Source organism: Sebastes fasciatus, chromosome 14 (genome assembly GCF_043250625.1).
Source record: "Sebastes fasciatus isolate fSebFas1 chromosome 14, fSebFas1.pri, whole genome shotgun sequence".
Lineage (NCBI taxonomy): Eukaryota > Metazoa > Chordata > Actinopteri > Perciformes > Sebastidae > Sebastes > Sebastes fasciatus.
Window position 1 is genome coordinate 33,351,363 of NC_133808.1, and position 15,741 is coordinate 33,367,103.

General features: G+C 37.7%; 1 protein-coding gene across 4 annotated transcripts in view; it reads right to left on the reverse strand.

Annotated features, from left to right (window-relative positions):
- Positions 1–15,741, reverse strand: part of gtdc1 (glycosyltransferase-like domain containing 1) — a 58,792-nt gene that overhangs the window by 19,904 nt on the left and 23,147 nt on the right. For all 4 annotated transcript variants that reach the window (XR_012597004.1, XM_074658007.1, XM_074658005.1 and 1 more), the window contains 2 exons: positions 15,231–15,286; positions 15,137–15,197 (listed from right to left, as the gene is read on the reverse strand). Coding sequence is in view for 3 of the 4 variants with exons in the window: in XM_074658007.1 (XP_074514108.1) it covers positions 15,137–15,197; positions 15,231–15,286 (117 nt within the window). In the remaining variant the exon portion in view is untranslated. The remainder of the gene's footprint in view (positions 1–15,136; positions 15,198–15,230; positions 15,287–15,741) is intronic.

Here is a 15,741-nt window from a genome sequence, read left to right on the forward strand (position 1 = left end):
AAGTCAGCCATGTTGGACTTCCTGCGTGATTTTAGAATTTACGAACGCATATTTGAAGACTTTAGGATGCACAAAAATTTATGAAACTTTACACACACATCCAAACTAGTAATTACTTAATTTTAGTGGTGAAATTTTGCTTGGGCGTGGCATGTTGGCTCTCTAGCGCCCCCTTATGTCTTTCAGATTTTGAACATACCTTTAGGTACTCGGAATCTCATAAAATTTGGCAAAATGATAGACACCTGTGAACTTTATGTAACTGCATAGCCATTAGGCCCAGTGTGTTTTTATTCGGCTCTATAGCGCCCCCTAACGCGTTGAAATTTTAACTTTGTCAAAGTTGATCCGATATTCATGAAATTTGGTATGCATATCCCACTCATCATTTGAAACATATTCCTCATTGGGTTTCATTAGCCCCGCCCACCCAGAAGTCGGCCATATTGGATTTTTATGTCATTTTTGCGTTTTATTGGCCGCGTACTTTAACGAACTCCTCCTACAGATTTGATCAGATCGAGTTGATATTTGGTCAGGACCATCTCAAGACCTTGAGGATGAAAAGTTATTAAAATGGTGAGCGTTCACTTAACGAGCGGACCGTGGCGTGGCGGCCATTTTGAGCCATTCGCCAGTTATTGTAACTCAACTGTACATAGTCCGATCTGCCCCAAATCTCTCAGGTATGATGTTGCTCCAGTACTGATGACATGTATATGAAAAAATATACTCATAGCCCCGCCCCAAGACGTTAGCCCCGCCCCCTTTCATATCTCATGAACCGTTTATAGTAGAGTCTTGTGGGATGTGTCATATCACTCAGCAGAGAGTGGGTTAACCCTAACTCAACTGTACAGAGTTCGATCTGCCCCAAATTATCATTTGAAACATATTCCTCATTGGGTTTCATTAGCCCCGCCCACCCAGAAGTCGGCCATATTGGATTTTATGTACGATTTTCCCAATTTTTGCGTTTTATTGGCCGCGTACTCTAACGAACTCCTCCTACAGATTTGATCATATCGAGTTGATATTTGGTCAGGACCATCTCAAGACCTTGAGGATGAAAAGTTATTAAAATGGTGAGCGTTCACTTAACGAGCGGACCGTGGCGTGGCGGCCATTTTGAGCCATTCGCCAGTTATTGTAACTCAACTGTACATAGTCCGATCTGCCCCAAATCTCTCAGGTATGATGTTGCTCCAGTACTGATGACATGTATATGAAAAAATATACTCATAGCCCCGCCCCAAGACGTTAGCCCCGCCCCCTTTCATATCTCATGAACCGTTTATAGTAGAGTCTTGTGGGATGTGTCATATCACTCAGCAGAGAGTTCCTGTTTCATTGGTAAATGTTATGCCCGCCCCCTACACATTAGCCCCGCCCCCTTTCATATCTCATGAACCGTTTGTAGTAGAGTCTTGTGGGAAGTGTCATATCACTCAGCAGAGAGTTCATGTTTCATTGGTAAATGTTATGCCCGCCCCCTACACATTAGCCCCGCCCCCTTTCATATCTCATGAACCGTTTGTAGTAGAGTCTTGTGGGATGTGTCATATCACTCAGCAGAGAGTGCCTGTTTCATTGGTGAAGGTTATGCCCGCCCCCTACACATTAGCCCCGCCCCCTTTCATATCTCATGAACCGTTTGTAGTAGAGTCTTGTGGGAAGTGTCATATCACTCAGCAGAGAGTTCATGTTTCATTGGTAAATGTTATGCCCGCCCCCTACACATTAGCCCCGCCCCCTTTCATATCTCATGAACCGTTTGTAGTAGAGTCTTGTGGGATGTGTCATATCACTCAGCAGAGAGTGCCTGTTTCATTGGTGAAGGTTATGCCCGCCCCCTACACATTAGCCCCGCCCCCTTTCATAACTCATGATCCGTTTGTCGTAGTCTTGTGGGAAGTGTCATAACTCAGCAGAGAGTTCCTGTTTCATTGGTGAATGTTATGCCCGCCCCCTACACATTAGCCACGCCCCCCTTCATAACTCGTGAACCGTCATTTACAGCGCCACACGCTCCAAGCAGAAAATTCACTCTAACTGTTGCGTGCAGTTTCCGACTTTCACGGGAATGCACGACAGCGGGTTCTCGGACGTGCGCGTTCCCCCGACATGCACGCAGGGGCGAGGGCCCTTTCATCGCTGCGTGCAGCTTTAATTATTATTATTATTCGTTGTCTGCCGAATAGGCGCAATTTGCCGTGAGCTGGAATGAGCGAGAAACATGAAACTTTGCACACTAACTGGAAATGATGTGCAGCTGCTTCTCAAGAACTATGACCCCAATCGGCCACATGGTGCCGCTGTAATTAACGCCCAAACATGCGATTTTGGCAAGGCCACGCCCCGCACACCGTAAGTCCGACAGACTTGAAACTTGACACACATGTGCAGCTCCGTGTGATCTACAATAAAGCCTCTGGGACCACTAAAGTCCGCCTAACATTATTTTCCGCCATATTGGATTTTTTGAAAAACACATTTTTGACATCTCCTCCTAAACCGTTGGTCCGATTTCTACCAAATTTTCTGCGGATCATCATTGGACTAATGTCATCTAACGTTGCATAAAGCGTGTTGATACCTCATTGCGTTATGAATCTGTTGACCAACGAACTTTTCAATGGGAGGAGCTTAGCAGGAAATTGGCCATAATTCATGGACCATTAATCCAATCATCACAAATCTTGGTAGGTATCTTCAGTACGTGTTTGGGAATAGGCGTACCAAAGCATTTTCTGCTTGACCCATAGGGGGCGCCAAAACTGTCAAAAACTTATATCGCAAGATCCGGTGGACAGAATTTTATCAAATTTGATGCACATACTCTGGGGGCAAGTATTAACCAAGATCTGAAGTGTGATATTGATCGGTGCATGTGGGCGTGGCCTATTCAGCATTTTATGCTAAATTATGCATTTGCTCAATTTGCTGTGAGCTGGAACGAGCTAGAGACATGAAACTTGGTACCATAACTGTACATGATGTCATAATTCTTCACATAAAATATGAAAACAATTGGCCACATGGTGGCGCTATAAAAATTTTCATGGCCAGCCCCCTCACACCATAAGTCCCATCGATTAGAAATTTGACAGACATGTGCTGCTGAATGTGATCTACAAAAAAGTCTCTTGGACCATGACAGTCCACTGACTAGATTTTCCGCCATGTTGAATTCTTTGAAAAACACATTTTTGACATCTCCTCCTAAACCGTAGGTCTGATTGCTGGCATATTTTCTGCGAATCATTATTGGACCAGGCTCATCAAAAGTTGCATAAAGCTTGTTGATTTGTCATTGTGTTGTGAAGATATTGACCAATTCATTTTTAAGGGGCGGGCTCAGCACATCAATAGACCTAACTTCCCAAGCCTTTGGCCCATCGTCTCCAAACGTGCAGCATACGTTCACAAGAGCAGCTGAAACATCCGCTGAAAGTTTCATTGAAATCGGCGGCTAGGGGGGCGCTTTGAGCGCGAAAGGCTATAACCCGCGAAATGCCGCTTGCGGCTTTAATTATAATAATAATAATTATAATAATAATAATATAGTGACAGTGTGGTGAAGGTCAAACAGACAGTGTTCAGCAGCAGCTCCTCCTCTTCCTCAGTAGATTTCCTGAGGTGTAGAATTACTGAACAGATTATTTCTTCTCATTTCAGCTTCTCCTCTCCCTCCAGACTCACAGATTAGTCTTCCTCCTCTCTACACCACCACCTCCTCTTCCTCCTCTCTACACCACCTCCTCTTCCTCCTCTCTACACCACCACCTCCTCTTCCTCCTCTCTACACCACCTCCTCTTCCTCCTCTCTACACCACCTCCTCTTCCTCCTCTCTACACCACCTCCTCTTCCTCCTCTCTACACCACCTCCTCCTCTTCCTCCTCTCTACACCACCTCCTCTTCCTCCTCTCTAAACCACCACCTCCTCTTCCTCCTCTCTACACCACTTCCTCTTCCTCCTCTCTACCACCACCTCCTCTTCCTCCTCTCTACACCACCTCCTCTTCCTCCTCTCTACACCACCTCCTCTTCCTCCTCTCTACACCACCTCCTCTTCCTCCTCTCTACACCACCTCCTCTTCCTCCTCTCTACACCACCTCCTCTTCCTCCTCTCTAAACCACCACCTCCTCTTCCTCCTCTCTACACCACCTCCTCTTCCTCCTCTCTACACCACCTCCTCTTCCTCCTCTCTACACCACCTCCTCTTCCTCCTCTCTACACCACCTCCTCTTCCTCCTCTCTACACCACCTCCTCCTCTTCCTCCTCTCTACACCACTCCTCTTCCTCCTCTCTACACCACCTCCTCTTCCTCCTCTCTACACCACATCCTCTTCCTCCTCTCTACACCACTTCCTCTTCCTCCTCTCTACACCACCTCTCCTTCCTCCTCTCTACACCACTTCCTCTTCCTCCTCTCTACACCACCACCTCCTCTTCCTCCTCTCTACACCACCTCCTCTTCCTCCTCTCTACACCACTTCCTCTTCCTCCTCTCTACACCACCACCTCCTCTTCCTCCTCTCTACACCACCTCCTCTTCCTCCTCTCTACACCACTTCCTCTTCCTCCTCTCTTTTACACCACCTCCTCTTCCTCCTCTCTAAACCACCACCTCTCTTCCTCCTCCCTACACCTCCTCCTCTTCCTCCTCCCTAAAACCACCTCCTCTTCCTCCTCTCTACACCACTTCCTCTTCCTCCTCCCTACACCACCTCCTCTTCCTCCTCTCTACACCACATCCTCTTCCTCCTCTCTACACCACTTCCTCTTCTCTCCTCTCTACACCACCACCTCCTCTTCCTCCTCTCTACACCACTTCCTCTTCCTCCTCTCTACTCACCACCTTCTCTTTCCTCCTCCTCTCTACACCACCACCTTCTCTTCCTCCACTCTACACCACCTCCTCTTCCTCCTCTCTACACCACCTCCTCTTCCTCCTCTCTAAACCACCACCTTCTCTTCCTCCTCTCTACACCACCTCCTCTTCCTCCTCTCTAAACCACCACCTCCTCTTCCTCCTCTCTACACCACCTCCTCTTCCTCCTCTCTACACCACCACCTCCTCTTCCTCCTCTCTACACCACCTCCTCTTCGTCCTCTCTACACCACCTCCTCTTCCTCCTCCCTACACCTCCTCCTCTCTACACCACCTTCTCTTCCTCCTCTCTACACCACCACCTCTTCTTCCTCCTCTCTACACCACCTCCTCTTCTCCTCTCTACAGCCACCTCCTCTTCCTCCTCTCTACACCTCCTCTCTTCCTCCCTCTCTACACCACCTCTCTTCCTCCTCTCTACACCACCTCCTCTTCCTCCTCTCTACACCTCCTCCTCTTCCTCCTCTCTACACCACCTCCTCTTCCTCCTCTCTACACCACCTCCTCTCTACACCACCACCTCCTCTTCCTCCTCCCTACCCTCCTCCTCTTCCCTCCTCTCTACACCACCTCCTCTTCCTCCTCTCTACACCACCACCTCCTCCTCTCTACACCACCTCCTCTTCCTCCTCTCTACACCACCACCTCCTCTTCCTCCTCTCTACACCACCTCCTCTTCCTCTCTCTACACCACCTCCTCTTCCTCCTCTCTACTCCACCTCCTCTTCCTCCTCCCTACACCTCCTCCTCTTCCTCCTCTCTACACCACCTCCTCTTCCTCCTCTCTACACCACCTCCTCTTACTAATAAAAAACACATCCTCTCTCCTCTCTACACCACCTCCTCTTCCTCCTCTCTACACCACTTCCTCTTCCTCCTCTCTACACCACCACCTCCTCCTCCTCTCTACACCACCACCTCCTCTTCCTCCTCTCTAAACAACCACCTCCTCTTCCTCCTCCCTAACCCCCCTTCCTCCTCTCTAAACCACCTCCTCTTACTCCTCTCTAAACACCACCTCCTCTTCTTCCTCTCTACACCACCTCCTCTTACTCCTCTCTAAACCACCACCTCCTCTTCCTCCTCTCTACACCACCCCTCTCCTCTCTCTACACCACCTCCTCTTCTCCTCTCTACACCACCACCTCCTCTTCCTCCTCTCTACACCACCTCCTCTTCCTCCTCTCTACACCACCTCCTCTTCTTCCTCTTCCTCCTCCCTACACCTCCTCCTCTTCCTCCTCTCTACACCACCTCCTCTTCCTCCTCTCTACACCACCACCTCCTCTTCCTCCTCTCTACAGAACGTAATACTAAGAAGAGGAAGAAGTCCTCCTCTCTACACCACCTCCTCTTCCTCCTCTCTACCACCACCACCTCCTCTTCCTCCTCTCTACACCACCTCCTCTTCCTCCTCTCTACACCACCTCCTCTTCCTCCTCTCTACACCACCTCCTCTTCCTCCTCTCTAAACCACCACCTCCTCTTCCTCTCTCTACACCACCTCCTCTTCCTCCTCTCTACACCACTTCCTCTTCCTCCTCTCTACACCACCACCTCCTCCTCCTCTCTACACCACCACCTCCTCTTCCTCCTCTCTACACCACCTCCTCTTCCTCCTCTCTAAACCACCACCTCCTCTTCCTCCTCCCTACACCTCCTCCTCTTCCTCCTCTCTAAACCACCACCTCTTCCTCCTCTCTACACCACCTCCTCTTCCTCCTCTCTACACCACCTCCTCTTCCTCCTCTCTAAACCACCACCTCCTCTTCCTCCTCCCTACACCTCCTCCTCTTCCTCCTCTCTAAACCACCTCCTCTTACTCCTCTCTAAACCACCACCTCCTCTTCCTCCTCTCTACACCACCTCCTCTTACTCCTCTCTAAACCACCACCTCCTCTTCCTCCTCTCTACACCACCTCCTCTTCCTCCTCTCTACACCCACCTCCTCTTCCTCCTCTCTACACCACCACCTCCTCTTCCTCCTCTCTACACCACCTCCTCTTCCTCCTCTCTACACCACCTCCTCTTTCTTCCTCTTCCTCCTCCCTACACCTCCTCCTCTTCTCCTCTCTACACCACCTCCTCTTCCTCCTCTCTACACCTCCACCTCCTCTTCCTCCTCTCTACACCACCTCCTCTCTACACCACCTCCTCTTCCTCCTCTCTACACCACCTCCTCCTTCCTCTCTCTACACCACCACCTCCTCTTCCTCCTCTCTACACCACCTCCTCTTCTCCTCTCTACACCACTCCTCTTCCTCCTCTCTACACCACCTCCTCTTCCTCCTCTCTAAACCACCACCTCCTCTTCCTCCTATCTACACCACCTCCTCTTCCTCCTCTCTACACCACTTCCTCTTCCTCCTCTCTACACCACCACCTCCTCCTCCTCTCTACACCACCACCTCCTCTTCCTCCTCTCTACACCACTCCTCTTCCTCCTCTCTAAACCACCACCTCCTCTTCCTCCTCCCTACACCTCCTCCTCTTCCTCCTCTCTAAACCACCACCTCCTCTTCCTCCTCTCTACACCACCTCCTCTTCCTCCTCTCTACACCACCTCCTCTTCCTCCTCTCTACACCACTTCCTCTTCCTCCTCTCTACACCACCACCTCCTCCTCCTCTCTACACCACCACCTCCTCTTCCTCCTCTCTACACCACCTCCTCTTCCTCCTCCTACACCTCCTCCTCTTTCTCCTCTCTACACCACCTCCTCTTCCTCCTCTCTACACCACCACCTCCTCTTCCTCCTCTCTACACCACCTCCTCTCTACACCACCACCTCCTCTTCCTCCTCCCTACACCTCCTCTTCCTCCTCTCTACACCACCTCTTTAACTCCTTCTAATACACCACTACTCCCTTCTCCTCCTCTTCCTCACCCTATCCAACCTCCGATACAGGAGATAACTGACATCACCCTCCTCTTCCTCTCCTCTTCTTCTCAGACAGGAAACAGGATGTTAATCAGTGTCAGGAGGAAATCAGCTGTTGGACTCACAAATAGAATAAATCCACTAAAAACAAACATGTGAACGTCTTAACTCTAACCCATCAGATAATTCATCAATTAACAATAATAATCAGACAATTCATCAATTAACCCGCTCAGAGGAGCATGTAGTAGCAGTAGACTGAGCACACAGCTCATTAATATTCATCAGTCTCATCTCCAGATGATCATTAAATATTCTGCTTCATGAAAACATCCTCATATATAAATACACTTTACTATATAAATACACTTTACTGTGAAAATCTCTATATAAATACACTTTACTATATAAATACACTTTACTGTGAAAATCTCTACATAAATACACTTTACTATATAAATACACTTTACTGTGAAAATCTCTATATAAATACACTTTACTATATAAATACACTTTACTGTGAAAATCTCTATATAAATACACTTTACTATATAAATACACTTTACTGTGAAAATCTCTACATAAATACACTTTACTATATAAATACACTTTACTGTGAAAATCTCTACATAAATACACTTTACTATATAAATACACTTTACTGTGAAAATCTCTATATAAATACACTTTACTATATAAATACACTTTACTGTGAAAATCTCTATATAAATACACTTTACTATATAAATACACTTTACTGTGAAAATATCTATATAAATACACTTTACTATGAAAATATCTATATAAATACACTTTACTGTGAAAATCTCTATATAAATACACTTTACTATATAAATAAACTTTACTATATAAATACACTTTACTGTGAAAATCTCTATATAAATAAGCTTTACTATATAAATACACTTTACTGTGAAAATCTCTATATAAATAAGCTTTACTATATTAATACACTTTACTGTGAAAATCTCTATATAAATACACTTTACTGTGAAAATATCTATATAAATACACTTTACTGTGAAAATCTCTATATAAATACACTTTACTGTGAAAATCTCTATATAAATACACTTTACTATATAAATACACTTTACTGTGAAAATCTCTATATAAATACACTTTACTATATAAATACACTTTACTGTGAAAATATCTATATAAATACGCTTTACTGTGAAAATATCTATATAAATACACTTTACTGTGAAAATATCTATATAAATACACTTTACTGTGAAAATATCTATATAAATACACTTTACTGTGAAAATCTCTATATAAATACGCTTTACTGTGAAAATATCTATATAAATAAGCTTTACTATATTAATACACTTTACTGTGAAAATCTCTATATAAATACACTTTACTGTGAAAATATCTATATAAATACACTTTACTGTGAAAATCTCTATATAAATACACTTTACTGTGAAAATCTCTATATAAATACACTTTACTATATAAATACACTTTACTGTGAAAATCTCTATATAAATACACTTTACTGTGAAAATCTCTATATAAATACACTTTACTGTGAAAATATCTATATAAATACGCTTTACTGTGAAAATATCTATATAAATACACTTTACTGTGAAAATATCTATATAAATACGCTTTACTGTGAAAATATCTATATAAATACACTTTACTGTGAAAATATCTATATAAATACACTTTACTGTGAAAATATCTATATAAATACACTTTACTGTGAAAATATCTATATAAATACACTTTACTGTGAAAATATCTATATAAATACACTTTACTGTGAAAATTGCATTTCTAATAATTGTGATTAAATGTTAACTGTATTGATTAGTGATTGAATGTTTTGTAACTGTATTGATTAGTGATTAAATGTTTTGTAACTGTATTGATTAGTGATTGAATGTTTTGTAACTGTATTGAATAGTGATTGAATGTTTTGTAAAGGTATTGATTAGTGATTGAATGTTTTGTAACATATTGATTAGTGATTGAATGTTTTGTAACTGTATTGAATAGTGATTGAATGTTTTATAAAGGTATTGATTAGTGATTGAATGTTTTGTAACATATTGATTAGTGATTGAATGTTTTGTAAAGGTATTGATTAGTGATTGAATGTTTTATAAAGGTATTGATTAGTGATTGAATGTTTTGTAACTGTATTGAATAGTGATTGAATGTTTTGTAAAGGTATTGATTAGTGATTGAATGTTTTGTAACGGTATTGATTAGTGATTGAATGTTTTGTAAAGGTACTGATTAGTGATTGAATGTTTTGTAACTGTATTGATTAGTGATTGAATGTTTTCTAAATGTATTGATTAGTGATTGAATGTTTTGTAAAGGTATTGATTAGTGATTGAATGTTTTGTAACGTATTGATTAGTGATTGAATGTTTTCTAAATGTATTGATTAGTGATTGAATGTTTTGTAAAGGTATTGATTAGTGATTGAATGTTTTGTAAAGGTATTGATTAGTGATTGAATGTTTTGTAACTGTATTGAATAGTGATTGAATGTTTTGTAAAGGTATTGATTAGTGATTGAATGTTTTGTAAAGGTATTGATTAGTGATTGAATGTTTTGTAACGTATTGATTAGTGATTGAATGTTTTCTAAATGTATTGATTAGTGATTGAATGTTTTGTAAAGGTATTGATTAGTGATTGAATGTTTTGTAACGTATTGATTAGTGATTGAATGTTTTCTAATTGTATTGATTAGTGATTGAATGTTTTGTAAAGGTATTGATTAGTGATTGAATGTTTTGTAACATATTGATTAGTGATTGAATGTTTTGTAAAGGTATTGATTAGTGATTGAATGTTTTGTAAAGGTATTGATTAGTGATTGAATGTTTTGTAAAGGTATTGATTAGTGATTGAATGTTTTGTAACATATTGATTAGTGTTTGAATGTTTTGTAAAGGTATTGATTAGTGATTGAATGTTTTCTAAATGTATTGATTAGTGATTGAATGTTTTGTAAAGGTATTAATTAGTGATTGAATGTTTTGTAAAGGTATTGACTAGTGATTGAATGTTTTGTAACGTATTGATTAGTGATTGAATGTTTTCTAAATGTATTGATTAGTGATTGAATGTTTTGTAACGTATTGATTAGTGATTGAATGTTTTGTAAAGGTATTGATTAGTGATTGAATGTTTTCTAAATGTATTGATTATTGATTGAATGTTGACTATTGATTAGTGATTGAATGTTTTGTAACATATTGATTAGTGATTGAATGTTTTGTAAAGGTATTGATTAGTGATTGAATGTTTTGTAAAGGTATTGATTAGTGATTGAATGTTTTGTAACTGTATTGAATAGTGATTGAATGTTTTGTAAAGGTATTGATTAGTGATTGAATGTTTTGTAAAGGTATTGATTAGTGATTGAATGTTTTGTAACGTATTGATTAGTGATTGAATGTTTTCTAAATGTATTGATTAGTGATTGAATGTTTTGTAAAGGTATTGATTAGTGATTGAATGTTTTGTAACGTATTGATTAGTGAATGAATGTTTTCTAAATGTATTGATTAGTGATTGAATGTTTTGTAAAGGTATTGATTAGTGATTGAATCTTTTGTAAAGGTATTGATTAGTGATTGAATGTTTTGTAACGTATTGATTAGTGATTGAATGTTTTGTAAAGGTATTGATTAGTGATTGAATGTTTTGTAAAGGTATTGATTAGTGATTGAATGTTTTGTAAAGGTATTGATTAGTGATTGAATGTTTTGTAACGTATTGATTAGTGATTGAATGTTTTGTAAAGGTATTGATTAGTGATTGAATGTTTTGTAAAGGTATTGATTAGTGATTGAATGTTTTGTAACGTATTGATTAGTGATTGAATGTTTTCTAAATGTATTGATTAGTGATTGAATGTTTTGTAAAGGTATTGATTAGTGATTGAATGTTTTGTAAAGGTATTGATTAGTGATTGAATGTTTTGTAACGTATTGATTAGTGATTGAATGTTTTGTAAAGGTATTGATTAGTGATTGAATGTTTTGTAAAGGTATTGATTAGTGATTGAATGTTTTGTAAAGGTATTGATTAGTGATTGAATGTTTTGTAACGTATTGATTAGTGATTGAATGTTTTGTAAAGGTATTGATTAGTGATTGAATGTTTTGTAAAGGTATTGATTAGTGATTGAATGTTTTCTAAATGTATTGATTAGTGATTGAATGTTTTGTAAAGGTATTGATTAGTGATTGAATGTTTTGTAAAGGTATTGATTAGTGATTGAATGTTTTGTAACATATTGATTAGTGTTTGAATGTTTTGTAAAGGTATTGATTAGTGATTGAATGTTTTCTAAATGTATTGATTAGTGATTGAATGTTTTGTAAAGGTATTGATTAGTGATTGAATGTTTTGTAAAGGTATTGACTAGTGATTGAATGTTTTGTAACGTATTGATTAGTGATTGAATGTTTTCTAAATGTATTGATTAGTGATTGAATGTTTTGTAACGTATTGATTAGTGATTGAATGTTTTGTAAAGGTATTGATTAGTGATTGAATGTTTTCTAAATGTATTGATTAGTGATTGAATGTTTTGTAAAGGTATTGATTAGTGACTGAATGTTTTGTAAAGGTATTGATTAGTGATTGAATGTTTTGTAACGTATTGATTAGTGATTGAATGTTTTGTAAAGGTATTGATTAGTGATTGAATGTTTTGTAAAGGTATTGATTAGTGATTGAATGTTTTGTAAAGGTATTGATTAGTGATTGAATGTTTTGTAAAGGTATTGATTAGTGATTGAATGTTTTCTAACGTATTGATTAGTGATTGAATGTTTTGTGATTGAATGTTTTGTAACATATTGATTAGTGATTGAATGTTTTCTAACTGTATTGATTAGTGATTGAATGTTTTGTAAAGGTATTGATTAGTGATTGAATGTTTTGTAAAGGTATTGATTAGTGATTGAATGTTTTGTAACTTTATTGATAAGTGATTGAATGTTTTATAAATGTATTGATTAGTTATTGAATGTTTTGTAACTGTATTGATTAGTGATTGTATGTTTTCTAAATGTATTGATTAGTGATTGAATGTTTTGTAAAGGTATGGATTAGTGATTGAATGTTTTGTAAAGGTATTGATTAGTGATTGAATGTTTTGTAAATGTATTGATTAGTGATTGAATGTTTTGTAACTGTATTGATTAGTGATTGAATGTTTTGTAAAGGTATTGATTAGTGATTGAATGTTTTGTAAATGTATTGATTAGTGATTGAATGTTTTGTAACTGTATTGATTAGTGATTGAATGTTTTGTAACTGTATTGATTAGTGATTGAATGTTTTCTAACTGTATTGATTAGTGATTGAATGTTTTGTAACTGTATTGATTAGTGATTAAATGTTGTTGACTGTATTGATTAGTGATTGAATGTTTTCTAAATGTATTGATTAGTGATTGAATGTTTTGTAAAGGTATTGATTAGTGATTGAATGTTTTCTAAATGTATTGATTAGTGATTGAATGTTTTGTAAAGGTATTGATTAGTGATTGAGTGTTTTGTAAATGTATTGATTAGTGATTAAATGTTGACTCTATTGATTATTGATTGAATGTTTTGTAACTGTATTGATTAGTGATTAAATGTTGACTATTGATTAGTGATTGAATGTTTTGTAACTGTATTGATTAGTGATTGAATGTTGTTAACTGTATTGATTAGTGATTAAATGTTGTTGACTATTGATTGAATGTTTTATAACTGTATTGATTAGTGATTAAATGTTGACTCTATTGATTATTGATTGAATGTTTTGTAACTGTATTGATTAGTGATTAAATGTTGACTATTGATTAGTGATTGAATGTTTTGTAATTGTATTGATTAGTGATTGAATGTTTTGTAGCTGTATTGATTATTGATCCTGTGGTATTCCAGTCAGTAATCAGATTAAGAGCGTACAGCAGGCTTGTATAGTAAAAAGCAGTAGAATGAGGATGAGTGAGTTGTTGATGTGTTGAGAGCAGCAGGACATCAGTGATCCAGATCACAGACTACTCCCCCCCCCCCCCCCCCCCCCACCCCTGTCCTCTACGGTGCATCAGCATCCTCACCTGGAACATCTGTCCCCCCCCCCCCCCAGCAGCAATAAAACGAGCAGTAATCTGAGGATCCAGGCCACACACAGATTAAAACACAGAGCAGAGCAGACGAGGAGCTTCAATCTGAGATTACCAGCTCTCTGTGGAAATCCTCCGTTCTGACAGAATAACACAATAATCCATCTGTGTTCCCTCCGTTAGCAGCAGATTACACGACGGCTGCTGCAGCCACCGATACCACAGAAGAAGAACAACACCCACACTATAATCTCATTTTCACACTGAAACTCATCTGAAGCATCGACCTTCTGATTGGAGGTCACATTCAGGACCTTCACAATAAAACACATCTCTACTCTCATATGATTCATGAATGATTAATACACTATATTATTATCCTTTTACTGATGACAACATGATGTTTATACAGTAAATGACTTCAGCTCATTATACGGACCACATTATCTTATTATTAGGATCTATTTTATATCATGACTTTGTTTATTGTAAACTACGACTTTATTTCATATCATGACGATGACTTGAATTCATGAATTCCAAAATTAATTTGATATTTTCTCGTAAATTTATTTTCATGTCACATCAGACTCAATTTAAACTTAATGTTCATAATATAAAATAATATAGCATTATATAATATAAAATAATATAGTATACTATAATATAAAGTAATATAATATAATATAAAGTAATATACTGTAAAATAATATAGTATTATATAATATAAAATAATATAGTATAATATAATATAAAGTAATATACTGTAAAATAATATAGTATTATATAATATAAAATAATATAGTATACTATAATATAAAGTAATATAATATAATATAAAGTAATATACTGTAAAATAATATAGTATTATATAATATAAAATAATATAGTATAATATAATATAGTATAATATAATATAAAGTAATATAATATAATATAAAGTAACATACTTTAAAATAATATAGTATTATATAATATAAAATAATATAGTATAATATAATATAGTATAATATAATATAAAGTAATATAATATAATATAAAGTAACATACTTTAAAATAATATAGTATTATATAATATAATATAATATATTATAGTATAATATAAAGTAATATTATATTATATAATTTAAAGTAATTTAAAGTAATATAATATAAAATAATATAAAATAATATAAATAATATAATGTAATATAAAGTAATATAATATGAATGAGTGTAACTCACCACCTGTGAGGCCAGACGATGTGAAGAGGTTTCACCAGGTCTTCAGCGTCCCCCTCTCTACCTGGTCTCTGGTCTGTTCTGGGTTCCTCTCTACCTGGTCTCTGGTCTGTTCTGGGTTCATGTGGACCTGTAGATGGATCCTCATCACACCTGTCGGTTTCAATACAATTCAAATAAATCAATTAATAACAAATCCTATAAAACATTGATCAGCATCCAGAGAGAAGATTCATATTCAACACAAACATCTAAATATGAGTCCAGTTTATACTTATTATAGTATTATAGTATTATTATATATATATTATCAGATACAGTATGTTCCAGTTTATATTATTATATATATATATATATATATATATATATATATATTATCAGATGTGTTCCAGTTATCCATCTAGAGTTAAAACATAGTTTCTTTATATTAATCATGTGATCTATTATATAATTATAATCAATAATCTGGTCTCATCATTTTAAGATCATCAGCTGGAAATATAAAACACAGCAGATGTTCAGTTGGACACACATTATATATATATTTATATATTTATATTCATATTAAACTACATTAATAAACCGTGTATTAATAATATTAAACTGTG